Below are 24,305 nucleotides of genomic sequence, written 5' to 3'. Positions count from 1 at the left end.
TTTAAACATCTTGGCCATGTTCTGTTATAATCTCCACCCGGCACAGCCAGAAGAGGACTGGCCACCCCTCATAGCCTGGTTCCTCTCTAGGTTTCTTCCTAGGTTTTGGCCTTTCTAGGGAATTTTTCATAGCCACCGTTCTTCTACACCTGCATTGCTTGCCGTTTGGGGTTTTAGGCTGGGTTTCTGTACAGTACTTTGAGATATCAGCTAATGTACGAAGGGCTATATAAATACATTTGATTTGAATATTGTAACGACCCTGGGTTTATAAGCACGGATATCGACTGCCGCACGAGCATGCTTTTGGGGCAGTCGATAGCGCACTGGACTTCGGGCTAGAAGGTCGATGGTTCGAGACCTGCTCCCTGCTTGTTTCATTACATTGGTGTCAGAAGTGATCGGACCTTGCATCCACGACAGTGTGTGCTTGGCCGGTGAGTACGTTCCTATAATACCCTGTCTACACCACTCGCGTCGCGTACGCTGCAAAATAAATGTAGAAATGTTATTCAATTATTGCACCCACACTGCTTGCGGGCGTCAATGAGCATCTGCGTTGCCAAGGATATGAACATTGAGGTTTCTTTTTACCTGAAATGCACAAGGTGCTCTACTCCACACAAAACGGTCAACCGAATCTCATCCTTCCGGGCTTTATTGGAACAGGAAATTTGCCAAAAGCAGTCTGCTCCACTTTCAAATCAGCTGTTTGCTAGGGGAAACTGACAACACTCAAGCCTTCCTCCCTGATTGTAGCCCTGAAATAGCACACCTGTTTATATCTAAAGGGTGGATATCAGTTGACAAGCTAAAACTCCGGTGAGCTAGCTCTGGTATAGATAAATGCCCGAGGTCCCCAGGGAGAGGTTTGAGAAGTAGGTAATTCACCAACTATTTAAACATTAATAAATTACAACGCATTGTACAATTTAGTACAGCAAGTACATTTTATTAATACATTCATAGTTTCAGGGAAAATAGCTACACTCAAAACGTTGAGTTCTGGAAAACTAAGAGGTATACTGCATGTGAGCAAAATATGGGAAAACCAAGGACTTGGACAAAGTGATAAAATAGAATACACTTAAATTAACACATTGCATAAAATCGAGGGTCAAATCTATAACAAAGTACAGAATTGCAATTACACAGAACATATGATAGCGTAACATAATTGGCAGACTTAATACAGCACTTATACCGTTTTGTCCACAAGTAGATCACTAAACGGTGAAGCACATCTACTACACAAACCTTAGTTGAACACTGAAATAAACTGATGAGAACCATAATGTTACCTGCCGCCAAGGCTTTTGTAGCTCTGACCAACAAACTCTAAGGTTAGAATCTACAACTGTCCACGAGAGACCATCGACGTCGCCTTATTCTACAAATATCCAAAGTCTGAGTCAGGCATAGCATTGAGAGAAGTTTACCTCGAACAATAATGTAAGCACAATGCAAGTGTATGACCGCTAGCACCGCGCTAAAAATTAAATTCTCAAACCACTGGTTCAAATCAGGTCAGCCACGTTCAAAGGCATCTCATCAACTGTCGTATTGTAAAACGTCTCGATATCCCGAAGGATACGCTTGTCCTCTTCCGTCACAAAGTTAATAGCCACGCCTTTTCGGCCAAAACGGCCACCGCGACCAATTCTGTAGAAATCAGGGGGAACAAATGTCAGGTCCAGGAGCAAACTTTGCAATTACATTAAAGACTCAGTCATACCACAAGTCATCTATTTCAGACTACATACCGGTGAATATAATTCTCTCGGTTTGTAGGAAGGTCATAGTTAATGACAAGGGAAACCTGCTGCACATCAATTCCTCGAGCCTGGAATAACAAACACTAGTTAAAAGGAAGCAAAGTTGAGGCACCGACATGAAAATCAAAAGCACATTTGATTTTAAATGTAGTCTGACATTAAGTAACAGATTCCTAAAGCGAGAGAAACCCGTGGTGGAGAACAGACCTTTCATCTCCCAAAAGGTGTTAGTGCTAAGCCATAAAAGGGCCATCGCAGAGAAAAACCTTTGGGGTTGCATTTTTGGGATAACGCAACATGTACCCATGTTAAATCATCACTAATGACAGATCAGTGATATTCTAGCCTCACCAGTAAGTCAGTAGTGATGAGCACTCTGCTGGAGCCAGACCTGAACTCCCTCATGATCACATCCCTCTCCTTCTGATCCATGTCTCCATGCTAAAAAAAAAAAAAAAAAAAAAAGCGTTTAAAACACATTCATTCAACCTGAACTTTATAATACAACTGCCCAATACGACAGCATTTGAGCTCCATTATAACTCTCGTAGCAATGCTTCTAGTGGTCTTACAAGAGCAGAGACTGTGAAGTCCCTTGCGTGCATCTTTTCTGTCAGCCAGTCAACCTTCCTCCTGGTGTTGAGGAAGATGACTGCCTGAGTGATTGTCAGAGTCTCGTACAGGTCACACAGCGTGTCCAACTTCCACTCCTGGAAGAAACAGGAAGGGTACAACTCATTTTACTGAGCAGGCCTGGCTAGCCTTATGACAAATTATTTCTAAATGGAACATTAGATTGTAGCACAGAAACTTTAGACATAAGACACCGGACAGTAAGCTGTCCACCCGAGTCTCATTTACGACACTGCCTTCACTTTTCTTCCTTGGTGTACTCACGCTCACATGCCCGCAAGGGTCAAGCCCAGAGGCTTCACCCCCACAATTTTAGCAGGGTGCTTTAAAAGGGAAATTCTATATACACTTGGTTGGACTACAGGAACTCAATATTTACAACTGAATAAATGTGGAGCCATGGCGTTGGTGAACACAACCCACCTCGCGCTCTACATTGATGTAGAACTGCTTGATACCCTCTAGGGTAAGCTCCTCCTTCTTCACCAGGATGCGAATTGGCTCTCGCATGAACTTCTTGGTCACCTCCAGGACATCCGCAGGCATGGTAGCAGAGAGGAGGACCACCTGTGGAGATAGCGGAGAAACACTTCTTGCCCTGTGAACTGGAGAAATGCACGCGTCATCCGAAGTTGCTGATTCATTGTTGCACTGGGCCTCGAGACGGACGTTAACGAATATTAAGAACGAGGCTAGACCACGACGCATTTCCAGTACAGCGCAAAGTGCTGTCCTTCCACGCATTATTGCAGAAACCAAGCTAACCAGTTTCTTTATGTGGAAGTGGGGTGACTAGGGGAAAACAACCTCATATGATTGCCTTGTGAATATAAGGTCACAGGTTCAGCTCCTATGCTCTTCAGCAAAGAACGCAAAATAGTTGTGTATACTTGCACAACATTTTACTGAGTTACTATACAAAAATATTTTTTAAATGCAACATGTAAAGTGTTGGTCCCATGTTTCATGAGCTGAGTAAGACACCAGAAATAAGCCAAACCAAAAATTGTGTATATATTTGTTTACATCCCTTTTAGTGAGCACTTCTTTGCCAAGATAACCCATCCACGTGTAGCATTTCAAGAAGCTGATTAAACAGCATGCTCATTACACAGATGCACCCTGTGCTGGGTACAATAAAATGTGCAGTTGACAATGCCACAGATGTCTCAAGTTGAGGGAGTGTGCAATTGGCATGCAAACTGCAGGAATGTTCACCAGAGCTGTTGTCTGAGATTATGGTAGATAAATTAACATTAAGGCACCTCGAACAGTTTGAGAATTTGGCAGTACAGCCAAACGGCCTCACAACCGCAGGCCACGTGTAACCGCGCCTGCCCAGGTACTCCACATCCAGCTTAGTCACCTGTGGGATCGTCTGAGACCAGCCACCCGGACAGCTGATGAAACTGAGGAGTATCTGTCTGTACTAAACACCCTTGTGGGGAAAAACCAATTCTGATTGACTGGGCCTGGCTTCCAAGAGGCTGGGCAAGGCTAATAAGCAGGTGGGCCTATGGCTCCGCCCCTGCCCAGTTGCAAAATTCATAGATTACTGCCATTTGCCTCATACAGCGCAACACATCTTCGCATAGAGTTGATCAGGCTGTTGACTGTTGCCTGTGGAATATTTACCACTTTTCTTAAATGGCTGTGGGAAGTTGCTGAATAACATCGATCCAGAGCATCAATAATATTATTGATGGGTGACATGTCTGGTGAGTATGCAGACCATGGAACTGGGAAATGTTCAGCTTCCAGGAATTGTGTACAGATCCTTCCGGCATGGGGCCGTGCATTATCGTGCTGACACATGAGGTTATGGCAGCGGATTAAATGGCACGACAATGGGCCTCAGGATCACGTCACTGTCTCTGCTTTCAAATTTCCATTGATAAAATGCTAATGTACTCACAGCTTATTCCTGCCCATACCATAACCCATGGGCCACGCGTCACAATGTTAACTTCAGCAAACAACTTGCCCACACGACAGCATAGTGTGCTCTGTACTGTTGAAACACTCATCTGTGAAGAGCACACTTCTCCAGCGTGCCAGTGGCCTGCGGTATCATCCGAGACAGTCAGAAACAGGCATTCTATTTTTGCTCTATTATAGTGCCAACTACAGGAAATGTCAATCAAGTGCACAAGGCTACATGTATGCAAAAATAACGTTCACTGAATAAAAATGTAATAATCCCCCTTACTCACACGTGTTACTGTCAAGTTAAACAACAAAAGCAAGCTCTTTGGGCTACACTGCACATTATTACATTGTACACTTTGCCTGTGGAAATCGGTTCTACAATGTGCCAGCAGAGCATGAGACCCTTTGTTGTCATACCCCTTTTTATCCACTGTATTGAAAAAGTGAACAAAAGGGAAAGTGTGTGGTGTTCCTTTCACCTTTAGTGGCATCCAGCTTAAGCCAGGCCCAGCTCCAGCTACACTTGATTCCTGAATACACTTGTTTAGCAACCAACGCCTCATTTCTGACCTAATTCTTCATTCTGAAAATTAACCACATACCGTAAAAGGAAACATTAGTTCATAGATAAACTAACATTTCACACAGATTTCCAGGGCCCAGTAAGCAACTAACAACTTGAGGAACGGCAAGGAGTCATATACCACTTAATACTATAGCGAATTGGTTAGATGACTTACATTAGCTAACGGTCTAACTTTAGCCAGCTAATTTTCACATCATAAAGTCAATTATTTGATCAGCTAAGTTGGTCAACATTTCTCTGGCTAACTAATGGAGAATTCAATCCAGCTAGCAAGCTACGTAACAAAGCTAACAATTCTTGTTCCACACTTGTTCCCTCACCTCAAACTTTCCAAATGCCAGTGTTTTCCGGTTACAGCTCATGCAGTAAACTTCACCACCTTCCCACCCCCGTGGTCAGGCTTCTCACCTACCTCTACGTTATCATTCAGGGGACGCGCTGCTCTAACTGGCAAACTGCCTTTCCACTCGCCGCCGTCTTTCCAGAGCGCACGCTGATGCTGTAACATAGCAAGTTGGTCGTCTCTTCAGTCACGTGTTGGATTCGGTTACGTGAACAATTGGCTGAGCCTTTTTTCATCTGATCTACACAGATCACGTAGGTTACCTATTTTGGATTCAAGACGGTACATTTCGCTGAAAGTTGACTAGTTCGCATCCCTGTTAATCAGCTTCTTGATATGCCGCACCTGTCAGATGGATGGATGATCTTGGCAAAGGAGAAATGCTCACTAACAGGGACGTAAACAAATTTGTGCACCAAATTTGAGACATAAGCTTTTAGTATGGTCATTTTCTGGGATATTTCATTTCAGCTCATGAAACCAACACTTTACATGTGTGTGTATGTATATAAATATATATGTGTTCCGTGTGTGTATATGAAGAGACCTACTTGAATGTTTGTGCTCAGTTTCTGAAAGATCTCATAGATCTGATCCTTAAAACCGCGACTCAGCATCTCATCAGCTTCGTCCAGGACAAACATCTTGATGCATTTTGGAGCTATAATATAGTAGACAAGACTGCAATTTAGCACATGTATTGTGATCAACAAGCTAGGAAGGCCTCTAAAGAATATCAATGGACGAGAGAAATGAGGTGGTCAGATGGCAGATACTTACACTGATGAGTACTTACACAGGTATCTCCTGTTAAGCATGTCAAACACCCGGCCTGGAGTCCCAACCACTATGTGGGGGGCCTCGGCCGTCAGCTTCTGCATCTCGTTGCGGACGTTGGTGCCCCCAATGCAGGCGTGGCAGGCCGCCCCCATGTAGTCTCCCAGAGCCAGAATCACCTTCTGGATCTGAAACGAGTCAAAATGTTTAATGGTGATTTACTCTTGGCGTCAATGCATTATATTGACTTGAGGGTTTCTTGAGTGATCAGTATAAAAATGTGTCACCATTATCAGGTCTGTCCCGAAAGATGAAATGCCATCATTTCACTCAACCCTCGTTACAGAAGGGAACTGAAACCCCCCCATGACAAGTGGTGTGCAAGGAGTCAGGTCAACTTTCAGAGCAATGCAGCCATGGACAGAGACTACACCGATCCTAAGAGATCCGTCACCTCCTTTAGTCCAATTTGTTGATTTTGCATGAAGGAAGGAAGTGGGGAAAATATAAATACCTTTGTTTGAGACTTAATATGCCGCCTTGGTCTGATACACACTTAAGTTTATCCTGACCTCAGGTACAGCATACCTGCTGTGCCAGCTCCCTGGTGGGGGCTAGTACCAAAGCCTGGGTCTCTTTCTGCTCCATGTCCAGCTGCTGCAAAATAGAGATGGCAAACGTGGCAGTCTTGCCAGTGCCTGACTGGGCTTGGGCAATGACATCGTAGCCTGGGTGGGGGTGAGAGCAAAGGGGTTTCATGATCAGAATGCAAATTAAGCCCTCATTCACTTGAGTGATCAGTATGACTAAAAAGTAGTTTCCCACTGCAGTCCCGGAAGATGGTATGCCTTCATTTCAACAAATAAGAGGTGATATAACTTTCATTCATTGGTATAAACAAACCCTTGATTTACATACCTTTGATACAAGGAATGATTGCCCTCTGTTGAATGGCCGATGGCTTCTCAAAACCATACGCATAAATACCCCTAAGGAGTGTCTCCTTCAGGGCCATGTCATCAAAGTTGTCTGTAATCTCATTCCAGTTGCTCTGCACAATGACATTAGTATTTAGTTTACAGTGTACAAATTATAAAGACAACAAAAGTAGTTGATTACAGTGAGTCAACTGCAGGCCTATGCTTGAGGTTGAGTGATCAGTATAAAAAGTAGTCACCATTATCAGGTCTGTCCCGAAAGATGAAATGCCATCATTTCACTCAACCCTTGTTACAGAAGGGAACTGAAATCCCCTTTATAACAAGTGGTGTGCAAGGAGTCAGGTCAACTTTCAGACCAATGCAATCATGGACAGATTACACCAATAATCTGAGATCCAGCATTTATTTTAACCAAACTCATTTGGATTTAGCAAGGAGCGAGTTGAAAACGTACCTCGATGACACCATCAGGCTCCATCCCCTCTGGCCCTGCGTCATGCTCACGATCTCTTGAGCTATTGGGGAAAATAAGGGGCAGAGTAAGACAAACAGAGCAACCAAAACAATCAGATTAACCTGAATATGGTTATTGTGAGAGGGTTGGTGAATAAATTACAGGAAAATCCACATCAGCCAAGTTTAACATGAAAGTGTGACGGGTAAAATACAAAGTTGAAATTCCAGGGTCAGTTTCGAAAGATGGTATGCCATCATCCCACACCAAGTCATAAAAACCTAAATTACATTTAGCTAGTGTTGCTTATTGAGTAAAACCTGTGGTGTCACAACGTCACCGACTTGGTTGGTTTGTCTCGCACGTGTCAACATCCCGATGGGGCAAAAGTTATGTAACGTTAGCTAACTAATATTCGTTGGGGCTGATGATCTTATTAAATTTCGTAGGCTTAACAAACAGTCCCCCCGTCTATTCCTGCGGCCAACTCAGTGCGTGGCAATGTTTGCAAGCTGACTAGCTAACGTCAGCCAACTACCTAGATCATTTAGGCAAACTAGCTGGAATCAAAGCCATACATTGGTTACTCCAGTCTGGCTGAAACTTAGGTCAACCTAGGCTGGAACTAGGCCGTGGATGACACCATCTGACGTTATCTAGCTGGTTTTAGTGGTAAACATCACATTTACTGACTGTAGGCATGTCAAAATTGTGTCTAGATAACATTCTATATTTTTCTGCATATTCTTTGCATCAGCTAAACATGAGGCGGACGTGAACTACCATCTTGACAGAGCACTAACGTGGCTAGCTAACGTTAACTAACATTTAGCTAACAAGCTAATGCCAATGGTGTCCGGCGTTGTAAACCACCTAGCTAGCTAGTTTCCAACGAATTGCTACAAGATGAATGGAAAATGCATGTCATTTTAATGTGACGCCAGGAAACAAAGGCTTTACCTGTTGTAATCAGGAGAATCGCTAGACATGATCAGTTCAAACTTCAACATGCGACTGGAAGAGATCTACAGCGAGGAGGACAAGCGGTTTTATATGGCCGGACTATTTTCACTGCTATGTAAAGTGTCAATCTGGTCATTTTTCGGGACAGACAAGTCATTCTCCACACAAAGACAATATTTTTAATACACTAATATTTATGTTTTATGTGTTAATACTTTGAAGCAGCGTTCTACAAAGCGAAAACAACAAATATGTAGACTATATTTTATAGCGGAAGGATATTGCAGCATAAATTGCATGTGTTTGGATTACTACGGCGTTCTCATCATGTCAAAATTTATGGCATGCTAAATTCTATGGAAAATTTACTCAAAATGGTGCATGCACCTTTGCGAAGACAACATATCAACTTTATGAAATAATTTCTAACCTCACACAGTCTCCTCTGTTCCTCATTTCACATGTATAGTAACGCCCTGTTTTACCACTCATACATTTGGAATGTTTTGGATTATTTTCTAACTAGATTTATAACCTTCCCAGCCCAGGCCCATGAAAAAAATGCATACATGTTGTATACATGTGTAAAGTAAAGCATTCAATTCAATGACTTGCCTCCCAGAAATGTATGTCATTATCAATCTCACAACTAAAACCCCAACTACAAAGTCTTGCCTTTGATAGCTAAATACAGTATTTCACTTGTGTAAAACCTGCTGGTGCAAACCCAGCTCACAATTCTAGGGAGATAGAACGTTTTTGTAATGTTCACCTGTTTGAGTGTCAATTTTTTCCATTAGTTAGGGGAACATTCTATCTATGTTAGCAAAATCCTGAGAAATTTAAAAATATATACACTGCTCAAAAAAATAAAGGGAACACTTAAACAACACAATGTAACTCCAAGTCAATCACACTTCTGTGAAATCAAACTGTCCACTTAGGAAGCAACACTGATTGACAATAAATTTCACATGCTGTTGTGCAAATGGAATAAACAAAAGGTGGAAATTATAGGCAATTAGCAAGACACCCCCAAAAAAGGAGTGATTCTGCAGGTAGTGACCACAGACCACTTCTTAGTTCCTATGCTTCCTGGCTGATGTGTTGGTCACTTTTGAATGCTGGCGGTGCTCTCACTCTAGTGGTAGCATGAGACGGAGTCTAGGTGCCCTTCTTTGCAAGGCATTGGAAAAACTCCCTGGTCTTTGTGGTTGAATCTGTGTTTGAAATGTACTGTGGGGTACAGAAATGAGGTAGTCATTCAAAAATCATGATAAACACTATTATTGCACACAGAGTGTGAATTGTTAAGCAAATTGTTATTCCTGAACTGATTTAGGCTTGCCATAACAAGGGGTTTGAATACTTATTGACTCAAAACATTACAGCTTTTCATTTTTTATTCATTTGTAAATATAATTCCACTTTGATATTATGGGGTATTGTGTGTAGGCCAGTGACAAAAAATCTAAATTTAATACATTTTAAAATTCAGGCTGTAACACAATAATATGTGGAAAAGATCAATGGGGTGTAAATACTTTCTGAAGGTACTGCATTTCCATTTTAAAGTGGTTAAAAGTCATTAAAATGTATATGACGGTAGTATGACAAACTAAATGTAACAGTATAACTTTAAACCGTCCCCTCGCCCCGACCCGGGCGCGAACCAGGGACCCTCTGCACACATCGACAACAGTCACCCACGAAGCAGCGTTACCCATCGCTCCACAAAAGCCACGGCCCTTGCAAAGCAAGGGGCAACACTACTTAAGTCTCAGAGCAAGTGACGTAACTGATTGAAATGCTACTAGCGCGCACCCGCTAACTAGCTAGCCATTTCACATCCGTTACACTCACCCCCCTTTCAACCTCCTCCTTTTTCCGCAGCAACCAGTGATCCGGGTCACGGCACCAATGTAACAGTATAACTTTAAACCGTCCCCTCGCCCCGGGCGCGAACCAGGGACCCTCTGCACACATCGACAACAGTCACCCACGAAGCACGGTCGTTACCCATCGCTCCACAAAGGCCACGGCCCTTGCAAAGCAAGGGGCAACACTACTTAAGTCTCAGAGAAAGTGACGTAACTGATTGAAATGCTACTAGCGCGCACCCGCTAACTAGCTAGCCATTTCACATCCGTTACATAAAGACATATAAATTTTCCTAAAGTTTTGGAAATTGTTCATTTTACCTTTTGAAAATACGAATGTTAATGGACCAAAATACCAACAAAATGCTAAATTGATAGGTAGATCTGTCTGTAGTACCTGGCCTTGAGGGCTTCTAATGTAACTCTATGGCAGCACCCAAGGTGTTTGAATTTTCGAGCTCTACCCTTAGACTTGGCGGTGACATAGTGTTCCCATGAGTGACAAAACACTGAGCCAATCACAGCGCAACGCTTCATATTTTCTGCTGGCTTGCCCCACCACCACAGAAAGCACTGAGCTAGGCTGAAACACCTGCATTTTGGAGCTGCGTTACTCAATAAAACAAAAAAGAGACCATGTTTGTATGCGGCTTTATTAACTCAGTGATATATATATATATTTTTTACATTATTGCAAACTGATATGTGACACGTATTAATTCCAAAATAGCATGCAAAACAGGCAAGCCCCCCCATTGCTAAAAATGTGGAGCTCAAAACATTAGCCTGCTATTCACTGGAGTGGCTGTGTTGTCCCAGGTCTAAGATTAAGGTTCTCTTTTCCTAGTTTAAATGATAAACATTCAACATTGGCCATGCTGTCAATGAAGAATGATTTGTGCCGCGAAAAAATCGTTACTGCAAAAGCTGATTTGAATGACGGGTTTCCACTGTGCACAATGATTAGGAGTGTAGAAACACTCCCGAGTAGAATGGTCCACCATTTCACTGCGACACAACGTACAGAAAATTGCGTACAGTCCAATAAATTATAAGATTGCACACACAAAACATGTGTTGATAATTAATAGTTTTGAAGAAAAAAAACATTTTATAGAAAAAAAAAAAATCATGATTTGTATGATAACTATTGTAAAATATATCGACAAAGGTCCCCATTTTCCATAATAATTAATTTACAAAGTTAACAGGACGGGACTCTTTCTAAAAAATATATATATTTCTTAGGGTGCGTTCGTAAATTTCCTCTGGGTATCTACTCCGATTTCAGAGCGCTCTCGTCTGAGTGTGCCAGAGCGCAGAAAAACTGATGGAGTTACGAACGCTCAATATGACCAGTGTAACAAAACGTCGCGGGAAAAAAACGTCATTAAACTGTTGCCAGCAGCACAGTTACATGCGCGTTAAGTATGCTAAATCGAGTAAAATGGTCAGAGTGAGTTCTCTCATTTGTGTCTGTAAGTTTCTAGCTAGCTAGCCAACTTTAGCTTGGGTGCTTGACTGCGGTTGTGAGGTCAGAACGCTCGGATCACCCCTACTCCTCGGCCAGAGGGTCCAGTGTACGCTCCGAGAGCGAAACCTCTGAATATATGAGCGCCCAGATCTCACTCAGGCATTCCAAAGTGAATTTACGAACACACCATTATTCTGAAAGATTGCAAAAATCCGTGACCCGGAAGAGTTTAGCTAGTTATTCTTGCCTGCTTCACAGCGGTGGGAAAACGGGAGTCGGGCAATTACAAACATGGTGAGGAATATGTTCTGTTTATTTCGTTTTAATGTCTATTTGTAGTTATCCCCTCCTTAGTTTATCACATTAACACTAAATTTAAACAAACTTGCGTAAACGGTTATCTGTTACCTTTGTTTTTCATCATAAACACTGCTAACGTTAGCTAGCTGTTACTGTTAGCTAGCTAGTTTTTTAGCAACTCGGCTGGATTTCGGTTCATTGTCATTGAACAACCAGGCTAGCTAGCGTGTCAATAATGCAGCATAGCTAGGTTGTCAGACCGCTATAGCCAACAACAGATACTAGACAGTCAATTTAGCAATCTAACTTTGCTAAAGAACCCGGCCAATCTCCGCTAGCTTTTCGTTGAAATGAACATGTATGCGCCGTCGCGTATCATAGCTTTGAGTAGGCCTGTTTGTTTTGTCTATAAACGCCTTGGCTAAGTAGTGCATACTGGATTAGAATGTGTGAATGGTACAATAACTTAATTGTTGTGCTCTGTATGTCATGGTAACAATTTTCTGCACCCAAACCTCGCATGCATAGTCGACTAAGCAGTTTTACGTTATGTTGAGTAGATACCTAGAGGAAAGTCATAACACAACTAAATAACATTTCAAAAGGACCCCCATGGCTATAAGCAAGCTATTACAACATGCATTCAAGGTTGTGTTTATTGACAAGATACCATCAGAAGAAGTGTGCAATGGATGCATGTACTGTTAGTTTTGCAGACTGCTGCCAGGAATGGCATTGCTACCTAAGGCTATACAGTTTTGAAAGTTCTCACAATTCTGAGCCTGAGTAGAGCTATACTTCAGGGTGTCATTTGGAAAATGCACAGGAGTTAAAATGAATGGTTTTTAGTTTTGACAAAACATTGTCAGAATGAAAGCTACAGGTTGTGCCTTTTTAACCTGCGTACTCCATATTCTTTGTCCTGAAAATGTCTCTTTACACAGAACAAGCTGAAGTCTTCACAGAAGGATAAAGTTCGACAGTTCATGATCTTCACACAATCGAATGAGAAGACTGCATTGACCTGTCTGTCACAGAATGACTGGAAACTAGATGTCGCCACAGACAACTTTTTTCAAAATCCAGACCTCTACCATTCGAATCTAAAAGGAGCATTAGACAAGAAAAAGTTAGAACAGCTCTACAACAGATACAGAGGTAAGTGTCATAACTCAAGGTTGTCAAGGTTTTAAGACAGTAAAAACAACAGCAGTATTACTGACTGTAAAAATAAAAACTGCTGTTGGTCACAGTGACGAAAGTATTAATTGAACCCACCCCCTTTATCCTTTACTTAGACCCACAAGATGACAACAAGATCGGTATAGATGGCATCCAGCAGTTCTGTGACGACTTGGGCCTGGACCCGGCCAGTATTAGTGTGCTCCTCATTGCCTGGAAGTTCCGGGCAGCAACACAGTGCGAGTTCTCCAGACAGGAGTTCATGGACGGGATGGCAGAACAAGGGTGAGGACTGGCTTTGCAAGAGATAGGTTTCACTTTATTAATGTGTCCAATTTGACTGACTCTAAGTGACATGTTTTTGTGTTACCTGGTTTCATCATGTAACTATGGTGATGATGGATGACAATTTCCTCTATCAGCCATTTAGTTGTGTAACAGAATGTAGGCTAAGCTCTTTCTCCACAGGTAGGCTAACACTTAAACTTGTAATTGGTGCTAAAGCTTATTTTATTCTCCTCAGGTGTGACAGTATAGAGAAACTAAAAGCCCAACTACCAAAAATGGAGCAAGAGTTAAAGGACCAAGGGAAATTTAAGGACTTTTACCAATTTACATTTAACTTTGCAAAGAATCCTGGCCAGAAAGGTTTGGGTAAGCAATCAATTTTGACTTTCCTGATCTATTTTCATAGTCTACTCTGCTCCTTGGACTTGGATTTCTCTCAGACATGTGCTCATTGTTGTGCATTTTCTAGACTTAGAAATGGCAATTGCGTATTGGAATTTAGTACTGGCTGGAAGATTCAAATTCCTGGACCTGTGGAATACATTTTTAGTGGTAAGTTATTTATTTTCACTTAATTGAATACACTTTATTGGTCCCCAGAGGGGAAATTGAATGTTGGGTTTGCTTCAGTTGAAGGCTTCAATAAACATGTAGGACGATAAATGGAGGTTAGTTGTTTCTCTTGATGCTCATTTAGATGTTTTCCTGTACTTCCCCTGCAGGAGCACCATAAACGATCAATCCCTAAGGACACCTGGAACCTCTTGTTAGACTTCAGCACAATGATAACTGATGACATGTCCAATTATGACGAGGAAGGTTTGTGTTTTTTTTACTAAACTATAGCTATCCATTGCCTCAGGTCAGGTGCATGACAATGGAATCAGTTGTGAATAGAACAATATGGAGCCAGCCCACTTGTTGCCTCTTCCAAAAACCACTAGATATTAAAGGTTATGTTTTCTTTCTTAACGCAGCATCTTTTGTGCTTCCATTTTTAAGATAAAGCAAGTTTCATTTTAAGCATGAAACATTAGCGAGAATATTGCCTAGTCAATGTTCTACCTCATGGGTCTAATAGAGACATTTCATTGTTTTTCTGTCATTTATGTCTCTTCTCTCCAAGGAGCGTGGCCAGTCCTCATTGATGATTTTGTGGAGTTTGCGCGGCCGCACATCGGTACCAAAAGCACAGCAGTCTAGGTTCCCAAAGTCGGAACGTCCATACGTTTGTTTATACAAAAAACACAACCAAGGCGGTGAAACGGAGCACAGGGGACTGCACTGAGCTGAGATCTATGTTGCCTTTTCCAACCCTCAGGACTGAGATGTTTTACACAAAGACTATATAAAAGGCATGTCTCCTCGTCGGTCGTCTTGTGGTGGTTTGGGCTTTTATCTTTAGTATGGGGCTTTTTTGTGTCGACTCTAGCCTCCTGGAGAGGAGTCGCCATCCTGGACCTTACAGTTCCTGTCCCAGTGTTTAGTTGACGCGGTCAAGGTTCGCGTGAAGCAAACCAACACCCCGAAAAGACAAATACAATTGTATCGTATTCTAAATACAAGGGTCCGTGAGGGAATGTCATTCTTTAAATATGAAATAGAATTTTAATACTTTGTGTGCATTCCTGCTATGAATTTTGTTTTATGAGACATTTGTGTGACTGACCAGTACAAAAACATTGATTGTAATATTTTTTTTGGTTTTAAGCATAATGCTTTTCAATACACATGTATAAGGTAATAAAATGTTTCAATTTGGTATCTCTTTAATGTGTCCAAGGGTCTTTGTGTGTTGATGATGCACACTTGTCTGTCATTTTTCTATGCAAAAGTTTATGCCCAAAAGTTTCATATTCATTTCATATGAACTTGTCTGGCATAAGCTGGAAGGATGTACCATTCTTCCAATTTGTGGGGGGGGCGGGGTTATTTATTTTTCTGTTCCAAAATATTCCCACTCGTAGAGCGAGATGTGATTGTATACAAAGAAATGTAAGAAAGGTTTGAAATTGTTTTAGTCAAATATTACATCTGTTTGGGCTTCTTGCTGTCAATTTGCGTTCTACAAATGAGTGATTATATTCCGTTGACACCAGGTAGGATGCGTCCATGGACTCTGCTCTTTACGCCAAATCCTGGTTCTGCCATCAGCATGACGCAACAGGGTCAGGGATTAGTCGGACTAGGTGCTGTTTTTCCACTCAAGTGTTGGTGATCGCGTGCCCACTGGAGACGCTTTTGTTCTTAGCTGATAGGAGTAGAACCAGATGTGGTAGTCTGCGGCAATAGCCCATCCATGACAATGACCGACAAGTGCGTTCTGAGATACTGTTCTGCACACCACTTGTACTGTTCAATTATTTACCTGTTTGTGGTCCACCTGTTAGCTTGCATGATTCTTGCCATTCTCCTTCGACCTCTCATCAACGAGCAGTGGCGTGCATTCATGGATGCCAAGGGAAGCCAGGCTTCCCCCCCCAAAAGTGCACTGCTCAAAAAAATAAAGGGAACACTTAAACAACACAATGTAACTCCAAGTCAATCACACTTCTGTGAAATCAAACTGTCCACTTAGGAAGCAACACTGATTGACAATACATTTCACATGCTGTTGTGCAAATGGAATAGACAAAAGGTGGAAATTATAGGCAATTAGCAAGACACCCCCAATAAAGGAGTGATTCTGCAGGTGTTGATCACAGACCACTTCTCAGTTCCTATGCTTCCTGGCTGATGTTTTGGTCACTTTTGAATGCTGGCGGTGCTCTCACTCTAGTTGTAGCATGCGATGGAGTCTACAACCCACACAAGTGGCTCAGGTAGTGCAGCTCATCCAAGATGGCACATCAATGCGAGCTGTGGCAAGAAGGTTTGCTGTGTCTGTCAGCGTAGTGTCCAGAGCATGGAGGCGCTACCAGGAGACAGGCCAGTACATCAGGAGACGTGGAGAAGGCCGTAGGAGGGCAACAACCCAGCAGCAGGACCGCTACCTCCGCCTTTGTGCAAGGAGGAGCACTGCCAGAGCCCTGCAAAATGACCTCCAGCAGGCCACAAATGTGCATGTGTCTGCTCAAACGGTCAGAAACAGACTCCATGAGGGTGGTATGAGGGCCCGACGTCCACATGTGGGGGTTGTGCTTACAGCCCAACACCGTGCAGGACGTTTGGCATTTGCCAGAGAACACCAAGATTGGCAAATTCGCCACTGGCGCCCTGTGCTCTTCACAGATGAAAGCAGGTTCACACTGAGCACATGTGACCGGCGTGACAGAGTCTGGAGACGCCGTGGAGAACGTTCTGCTGCCTGCAACATCCTCCAGCATGACTGGTTTGGCGGTGGGTCAGTCATGGTGTGGGGTGGCATTTCTTTGGGGGGCCGCCCAGCCCTTTATGTGCTCGCCAGAGGTAGCCTGACTGCCATAAGGTACCGAGATGAGATCCTCAGACCCCTTGTGAGACCATATGCTGGTGCGGTTGGCCCTGGGTTCCTCCTAATGCAAGACAATGCTAGACCTCATGTGGCTGGAGTGTGTCAGCAGTTCCTGCAAGAGGAAGGCATTGATGCTATGGACTGGCCCGCCCGTTCCCCAGACCTGAATCCAATTGAGCACATCTGGGACATCATGTCTCGCTCCATCCACCAACGCCACGTTGCACCACAGACTGTCCAGGAGTTGGCGGATGCTTTAGTCCAGGTCTGGGAGGAGATCCCTCAGGAGACCATCCGATTTCCATTGAGTGTGATTTTGTTGTCAGCACATTCAACTATGTAAAGAAAAAAGTATTTAACAGGAATAGTTCATTCAGATCTAGGATGTGTTATTTTAGTGTTCCCTTTATATTTTTGAGCAGTGTATTTAACTTTAAATATATATATATATAAATCGGCTGATTAATCGGCATCGGCCTTTTTTGTCCTCCAATAATCGGTATCGGTATCGGCATTGAAAAATCATAATCGGTCGACCTCTAATTAGAAGTACACGTTTCTAGCCAGAGGAAGAGTATTTTCTTGCGCCCTACATCACCTCGATTCTCATAGTGCTTTTTCTAAACCTTTGATGATGTCATCGGGTAGAACTTTTTAACTACAAAACATAGAAATGCGCCGTTTTCACAAACTCAACAAGAAAAGAAACGTCCTCTCACTGTCAACTGCGTTTATTTTCAGCAAACTTAACATGTGTAAATATTTGTATGAACATAACAAGATTCAACAACAGACATAAACTGAACAAGTTCCACAGGCATGTGACTAACAGAAATGAAATAATGTGTCCCTGAACAAAGGGGGGGGGGGGTCAAAATCAAAAGTAACAGTCAGTATCTGGTGTGGCCACCAGCTGCATTAAGTACTGCAGTGCATCTCCTCCTCATGTACTGCATCAGATTTGCCAGTTCTTGCTGTGAGATGTTACCCCACTCTTCCACCAAGGCACCTTCAAGTTCCCGGACATTTCTGGGGGGGAATGGCCCTAGCCCTCACCCTCCGATCCAACAGGACCCAGACCTGCACAATGGGATTGAGATTTGGGCTCTTCGCTGGCCATGGCAGAACACTGACATTCCTGTCTTGCAGGAAATCACGCACAGAACGAGCAGTATGGCTGGTGGCATTGTCATGCTGGAGAGTCATGGCAGGATGAGCCTGCAGGAAGGGTACCACATGAGGATGAGCCTGCAATGACAACAAGCTCAGTCCGATGATGCTGTGACACACCGCCCCAGACCATGACGGACCCTCCACCTCCAAATCGATCCTGCTCCAGGGTACAGGCCTCGGTGTAACGCTCATTCCTTCGACGATAAACGCGAATCCGACCATCCCCCCTGGTGAGACAAAACCGCGACTCGTCAGTGAAGAGCACTTTTTGCCAGTCCTGTCTGGTCCAGTGACGGTGGGTTTGTGCCCATAGGTGATGTTGTTGCCGGTGATGTCTGGTGAGGACCTGCCTCAGTCCAGCCTATCGCAGCCTATTGCGGACAGTCTGAGCACTGATGGAGGGATTGTGCGTTCCTGGTGTAACTTGGGCAGTTGTTGTTGCCAATCCTGTACCTGTCCCGCAGGTGTGATGTTCAGATGTACCGATCCTGTGCAGGGGTTGTTACACGTGGTCTGCCACAGTGAGGACAATCATCTGTCCATCCTGTCTCCCTGTAGCGCTGTCTTAGGCGTCTCACAGTACGGACATGGCAATGTATTGCCCTGGCCACATCTGCAGTCCTCATGCCTCCTTGCAGCATGCCTAAGGCACGTTCACGCAGATGAACAAAGAACTGGTTTCCCAGCATGATAACAAGTGTGTTACCATTATTCAATGATAGAAAACAAACCATGAATTGCAAAACATGAAATATTGGGTAACACTTTACCGTAGTCCTCCTTATGTATGCATTCATAATAAAACCTTTATAACAGTTACATAAGACGTTATGTCTGTCGTAGGCAGTGATAATGATTGCTATCGATGACAGGCAACTTTGTTGTAATGTGCCCTTATGTCATCTGCCTCTATAACACAGGCTACATAACCACTCATGTCATGTGCTATAACAATTCTGCTTTAACATGCTACTTAAGAAGCTACAATGCCATTCATAAAGTTTTGTGTTGTATATCTCAAGGCACAGTTATATCTCAGTGGCATGGTGGGAGTGATAACCATGGCATGTGTCCTTTATTAAAGAGATTGAATGATTCTTAAGCACTTACAAATTTGTAAAATATTGTACGATTTGGAATTTGTAACATATCATTCAAATTGCCGAACGGTTTGCTGATGTCAACGTTGAGAACAGAGTGCCACATGGTGGCATTGGTATTATGGTATTGGCAGGCATAAGCTACGGACAACAAACACAATTGCATTTTATCGATGTCAATTTGAATGCACAGAGATACCATGAAAAGATCCTGAGATCCATTGTCGTGCCATTCATCCACCGCCATCACCTCATGTTTCAGCATGATAATGCTGAAAACATCCCCACAGCATGATGCTGCCGCCACCATGCTTCACCATAGGGATGGTGCCAGGTTTCCTCCAGACGTGACGCTTGGCATTCAGGCCAAAGAGTTGAATCTTGGTTTCATCACACCAGAGAATCTTGTTTCTCATTGTCTGAGAATCTTTAGGTGCCTTTTGGCAAACTCCAAGCAGGCTGTCATGTGCCTTATACTGAGGAGTGGCTTCCATCTGGTCACTCTACCATTAAGGCCTAATTGGTGGAGTGCTGCAAAGATGGTTAACTTTCTGGAAGGTTCTGGCCGGGCGGCCAGCTCTAGGAAGAGTCTTGGTGGTTCCAAACTCCCATTCAAGAGTGATGGAGTATGTTTCTGGATATATCCCAATATTAAATTATTATCTATGGCTGCTTGTCAGAATGATAAATTAATTGATACATAAATGTAATTTGTTTAAAACATACTGTTTGAGGTCTTGATATAAAATGGGTTAAGGGGCTCCCGAATGGTGCAGTGGTGTAAGGCACTGCATCGCAATGCTTGAGGCGTCACTACAGACCTGGGTTCGATCTCGGGCTGTATCACAACCAGCCATGATTGGGAGTCCCATAGGGCGGCGCGCAATTGGCCCAGCATTATCTGGGTTAGGGGAGGGTTTGGCTGGGGGGGATTTACTTGTCTCATCAAGCTCTAGCAACTCCTTGTGTGGGCCGGGCGCCTGCAGGCTGACCTCTGTCGTCAGTTGGGCGGTGTTTCCTCTGACACATTGGTGCAGCTGGCTTCCGGTTTGAGTGGGCGGGTGTTAAGAAGCGCGGTTTGGCGGGTCATGTTTCGGAGGACGCATGACTCAACCTTCGCCTCCCGAGCGCTTTTGGGGAGTTGCAGCGATAAGATCGAAATTGGGGAGAAAAAGGCGGTAAAATGCCCAAAAAATAAAACGGTATGTCTGATATATGAAACAACTTCCTCATAGCTATTCAAATGGGTTCAAGAAGAGGCTGCCTGACCTTTTGGCTCAAATCACTTGTGCCACAAATGATTTCTTTGAAAACCTGGGCATTGTTCAAAATGCTGGCAAAACGCCTTCAAAACGCCTCTTCCACAAAGAAAAGAGGCAACCACTTCCTCGTGCCTCACAAAGATTGTCAGACGGACTCGCTGAACTGAATCTTGTCACACCAGAGCACAGTCTGTGTTCTGTCACCTGAAACAACATAATGCTGTTCCTATTATTTTGTGGTGGATGTTTTGCATTGTCTGCAGGGCAAACCTTTGGTAAGTTATCCATTTAATATTTTTTTCGTGTTTATGATCAAAATAAGGTGTGTGAGACCTTTAGTCCTGAGGACAATGATTGCTAAAGTATGACCAAACCCAGACATCAGTGAAGACATGGAATAGTCAGTGTGTCTTCCAGTCATGAGTAGTCAGCATCATGAGTAAGCCTAACTTATTTATTATGGGTGGAAAATTATAGAACAATACAATGGGACTGCAGGTGGTTAGAGCGTTGGACTAGTAACCGAAAGGTTACAAGATTGAATCCCCGAGGTGACAAGGTAAAAGTCTTAACTGACCTGCCTAGTTAAAAAAATAATAATAATAATTTGGCAAGGCACACAACTGTCTCTATAAAAAGGTCCCACAAGTGACAGTGCATGTCAGAGCAAAAACCAAGCCATGAGGTCGAAGGACTTGTCCTTAGAGCTCCAAGACAGGATTGTGCCGAGGCACAGATCTGGAGAAGGGTACCAAAAAACTTGCCTAGTTAAATAAAGGTAAAAAATAGATCAGATCATTGAATCTGGATCATTTTGTGTGTGGTATTTAAAATTATAGAAGAAAGTAGAGAAGTGTGATGACTACTGTGGAAAACCTTTTTTTATTGCTGGTTGTGGTCATACAGTAGATATGAGATACTAGACTGGGTACCAGTCTGTTAGGGCTAACATTCCACTCTTTGTAATTTTTGTAATGTTTTCCATAATGACACTGAGTACAAGGAGTGAAAAGTTAGCATAAAACAGGTCTGGAATTCAGGCTAATGAGATATAATTTCACGTCAATATTTTCCCCATAAGCTCCAACACCTTCAATGGGACAAGTGAACAGCACAATACAGGTAACAACACCTCCAACTCCATATGTGGACCCACCTTTTGGTACTGAAGCAGCGACAAGTGGTGGGTATATAAGCATGAAGTACATACATTTAATTATGATACTTTAATAATTGTCTTTAAATACTGAATGAATCTAATACTCTTACCCGAATAGGATTTGCAATTCTTCGAACAGTTGTCACTTCTTATCAGGAGCTAAATGAGACGACAGTTGATCCAGTCTTGAGTCAGGTAATGTTTCCTTATGCAATCATGGTGGTCTGCTTGATTTAAAAATTTTAAAAAACTCAACCCTAACAGTGATGCATCTGCTGAACAAAAATATAAACGCAACATGCATCAATTTCATTGATTTTACTGTTACAGTTCATATGAGGAAATCTGTCAATTGAAATAAATTCACTAGGCCCTAATCTCTGGTTTTCACATGACTGGGAATACAGATATGCATCTGTTGGTCACAGATACCTTAAAAAAAAAATGGACCTCACAATAGGCCACAGGATCTCATCATGGTATTTTTGTGCATTCAAATTGCCATCTATAAAATGCAATTGTGTTCGTTGTCTGTAGCTTATGCCTGCCCATACCATAACCCCACCGCCCCCATGGGGCACTCTGTTCACTATGTTGATATCAGCAAACCGCTCGCCAACAGGACGCCATACACGTGGTCTGCGGTTGTGAGGCTGGTTGGATGTACTGCCAAATTCTCTAAAAGGACATTGGAGGCAGCTTATGCTAGAGAAATTAACATTAACTTCTCTTGAAACATCTCTGGTGGACATTCTTGCAATAAGCACGCCATTTACACACTCCCTCAAAACTTGAGACTTCTGTGGCGTTGTGTGACAAAACTGCCCATTTGAGAGTGGCCTTTTATTGTCCCCAGGACAAGGTGCACCTGTGTAATGATCATGCTGTTTAATCAGCTTTGTAATATGCCAAACCAGTCAGGTGGATGAATTATCTTGGCAAAGGAGAAATGCTCACTAACAGGGATATAAACATAATTTTGCACAAAATGTAAGAAAAATAATCTTTTTGTGCGTTTGGAAAATTTCGGGGAACTTTTATTTCAGCTCATGAAGCATGGGACTAACACTGTACAGGTTGCGTTTATATTTTGTTCAGTGTATTTCCCTGGTAGCAATGTACAGTATGTATATAGTTTATATATAGTTCCACTGAATATTAGTTATTTATTATAATAATATTATTTCTGTTGGAATAAGATATGGATCAGATGAGTTTAAGATTACGTCAAATATTCTCTCTTCTAGCTCTATGACATCATTGGTGCGCAGCAACCTGATCTGGACTTTCAACTGACTGTGAAAACTGTCCAGAAGGTTTGATGGATTATGATTCAATGCATAACAGGTTAACGTTTTTATGGTACATCATGTGCTGCAACTTATACAGTATGCAGATTTGAACTATTATACTACTTACTGAATTTTATATGATTTTTTATTCTGTTTCAGTAATTTAAAAAAAAGTGATGCTACAGAGGTTTGTATAATTTCAGCCAGTAGCTTTTGAAAGTAGCTTTTACGAGCCATTCGACTCGGAAGTGCAAGTCGGGAACTTGGGCCTCTTTCTAGAGCTCCGACTTTCCGACCTGAAGGTCACTAACGTCGTGAACCTTTCAGCGTTCCCAGTTGTCTTGAAAGCACCATTAATCCAGAGAATGCCAGAGTTTGATGACAAAGTTTGATGACAAAGTTTGCCCACAAGAAGGACTGCATTGCCACCTGTATGTTGTGTAGTAAGCTGTTAGTAGCCCATGTGTGTCACCCTAAGTCACACCCTTTCCCTCTCAGAATTTAGCCTAGTGTTCTGACTTGGTGGACTGATTAGCCTGTTTTAGAGAAATGTCATCATCGAATATTGTAAGAGCTTTCATTGTCTCCTTACATGCCCCCGTTATTTATCCTACAGTTCTGACTTGGTATACAGGGAAAATACTGTAAGAACGGCTGATGTTCTGAATGCTGTCTCTGACCATTTCAAAATTGTTGGACAAATAGGCATATCAACTACATCTGTTTTGGCTTGCTCATCATTAATGTCTAAATCGAAATTACGGCTTGCCTCTTATCCACTCATCGTTCCCTTATGCCATAGTTTGTACGTCTCAATTGCTATATTTCTTATATAGGTCTATCTCATTAGTATCTAATAATTTTAAGCAATGTTGGAATTATGCATTATGTTTTGCTTACTTTGTGTATTATAATTAGCTCATGTGCTTTTCTCCGCTAGGAGGGGATACTATATAATGTTGTTGGGTTTGTAACCATGTTTCCCAGTGACAGTCTCTTCCCATTCAAATATTTTGTTTTCAACAAAAAGTTCAGTAATAGACCCATGTGATTCCAGTTGATATTTGGAGGGTTGTTTTGTTTGTGCAATGCGCTGTCTGTGCATCGGTATATTGTCTATAAAAGTGGATCTTCATGATTGTGTTTTCCTTTTTTTTAGACCACAATAGGCCTAATAAAATACTTCAAATGGTAGGCTAACCGCATCTCTCTCTCTCTCTGTGTGCTTGTGGTGACTTAAAGAAGAGTAAAGTTAAGGCGTCAACATCTTGCTGAATTTATCTGACCTAACATCTACCTGAATTTCTGTCGGTATCCATTTTGAAAGTGCTGAAGGAAGGCCTACCTCATAGCAGCTTGTT

The 24,305-nt window shown here is 42.6% G+C and overlaps 2 protein-coding genes, 1 long non-coding RNA gene and 4 other non-coding genes across 7 annotated transcripts; 2 read left to right on the top strand and 5 right to left on the bottom strand.

Annotated features, from left to right (window-relative positions):
- Nucleotides 1-923: 923 nt before the first annotated feature.
- eif4a2 (eukaryotic translation initiation factor 4A, isoform 2) lies at nucleotides 924-8,508 on the bottom strand. Its single transcript, XM_055867472.1, has 11 exons — nucleotides 8,399-8,508; nucleotides 7,439-7,499; nucleotides 6,962-7,094; nucleotides 6,632-6,771; nucleotides 6,063-6,231; nucleotides 5,818-5,927; nucleotides 2,832-2,975; nucleotides 2,348-2,485; nucleotides 2,127-2,216; nucleotides 1,764-1,843; nucleotides 924-1,662 (listed from the first exon to the last, which is right to left on the bottom strand). The coding sequence occupies exons 1-11, from the start codon at nucleotides 8,446-8,448 to the stop codon at nucleotides 1,518-1,520; spliced, it is 1,260 nt and encodes a 419-aa protein (XP_055723447.1). The 5' UTR covers nucleotides 8,449-8,508; the 3' UTR covers nucleotides 924-1,517.
- LOC129814632 (small nucleolar RNA SNORA81) lies at nucleotides 2,570-2,746 on the bottom strand. Its single transcript, XR_008753342.1, has one exon. It is a non-coding gene; the product is annotated as a small nucleolar RNA SNORA81 (small nucleolar RNA).
- LOC129814633 (small nucleolar RNA SNORD2) lies at nucleotides 6,305-6,375 on the bottom strand. Its single transcript, XR_008753343.1, has one exon. It is a non-coding gene; the product is annotated as a small nucleolar RNA SNORD2 (small nucleolar RNA).
- On the bottom strand, nucleotides 7,195-7,265 carry LOC129814634 (small nucleolar RNA SNORD2). The gene has a single exon (XR_008753344.1). It is a non-coding gene; the product is annotated as a small nucleolar RNA SNORD2 (small nucleolar RNA).
- LOC129814635 (small nucleolar RNA SNORD2) lies at nucleotides 7,635-7,705 on the bottom strand. The gene has a single exon (XR_008753345.1). It is a non-coding gene; the product is annotated as a small nucleolar RNA SNORD2 (small nucleolar RNA).
- A 3,150-nt stretch (nucleotides 8,509-11,658) lies between the features above and the next one.
- Nucleotides 11,659-15,298, top strand: dcun1d1 (DCN1, defective in cullin neddylation 1, domain containing 1 (S. cerevisiae)). Its single transcript, XM_055867471.1, has 7 exons — nucleotides 11,659-12,049; nucleotides 13,000-13,213; nucleotides 13,354-13,522; nucleotides 13,761-13,891; nucleotides 13,995-14,077; nucleotides 14,248-14,344; nucleotides 14,652-15,298. The coding sequence occupies exons 1-7, from the start codon at nucleotides 12,047-12,049 to the stop codon at nucleotides 14,726-14,728; spliced, it is 774 nt and encodes a 257-aa protein (XP_055723446.1). The 5' UTR covers nucleotides 11,659-12,046; the 3' UTR covers nucleotides 14,729-15,298.
- A 4,985-nt stretch (nucleotides 15,299-20,283) lies between these two features.
- Nucleotides 20,284-24,131, top strand: LOC129814606 (uncharacterized). Its single transcript, XR_008753328.1, has 4 exons — nucleotides 20,284-20,768; nucleotides 21,575-21,676; nucleotides 21,771-21,847; nucleotides 22,900-24,131. It is a non-coding gene; the product is annotated as an uncharacterized LOC129814606 (long non-coding RNA).
- Nucleotides 24,132-24,305: the final 174 nt, after the last annotated feature.

This window comes from Salvelinus fontinalis, chromosome 17, assembly GCF_029448725.1.
Source record: "Salvelinus fontinalis isolate EN_2023a chromosome 17, ASM2944872v1, whole genome shotgun sequence".
Classification (NCBI taxonomy): Eukaryota; Metazoa; Chordata; class Actinopteri; order Salmoniformes; family Salmonidae; genus Salvelinus; species Salvelinus fontinalis.
Note: the sequence above shows the minus strand (reverse complement) of the source record. Positions and strands in the feature narration are given on the sequence as shown.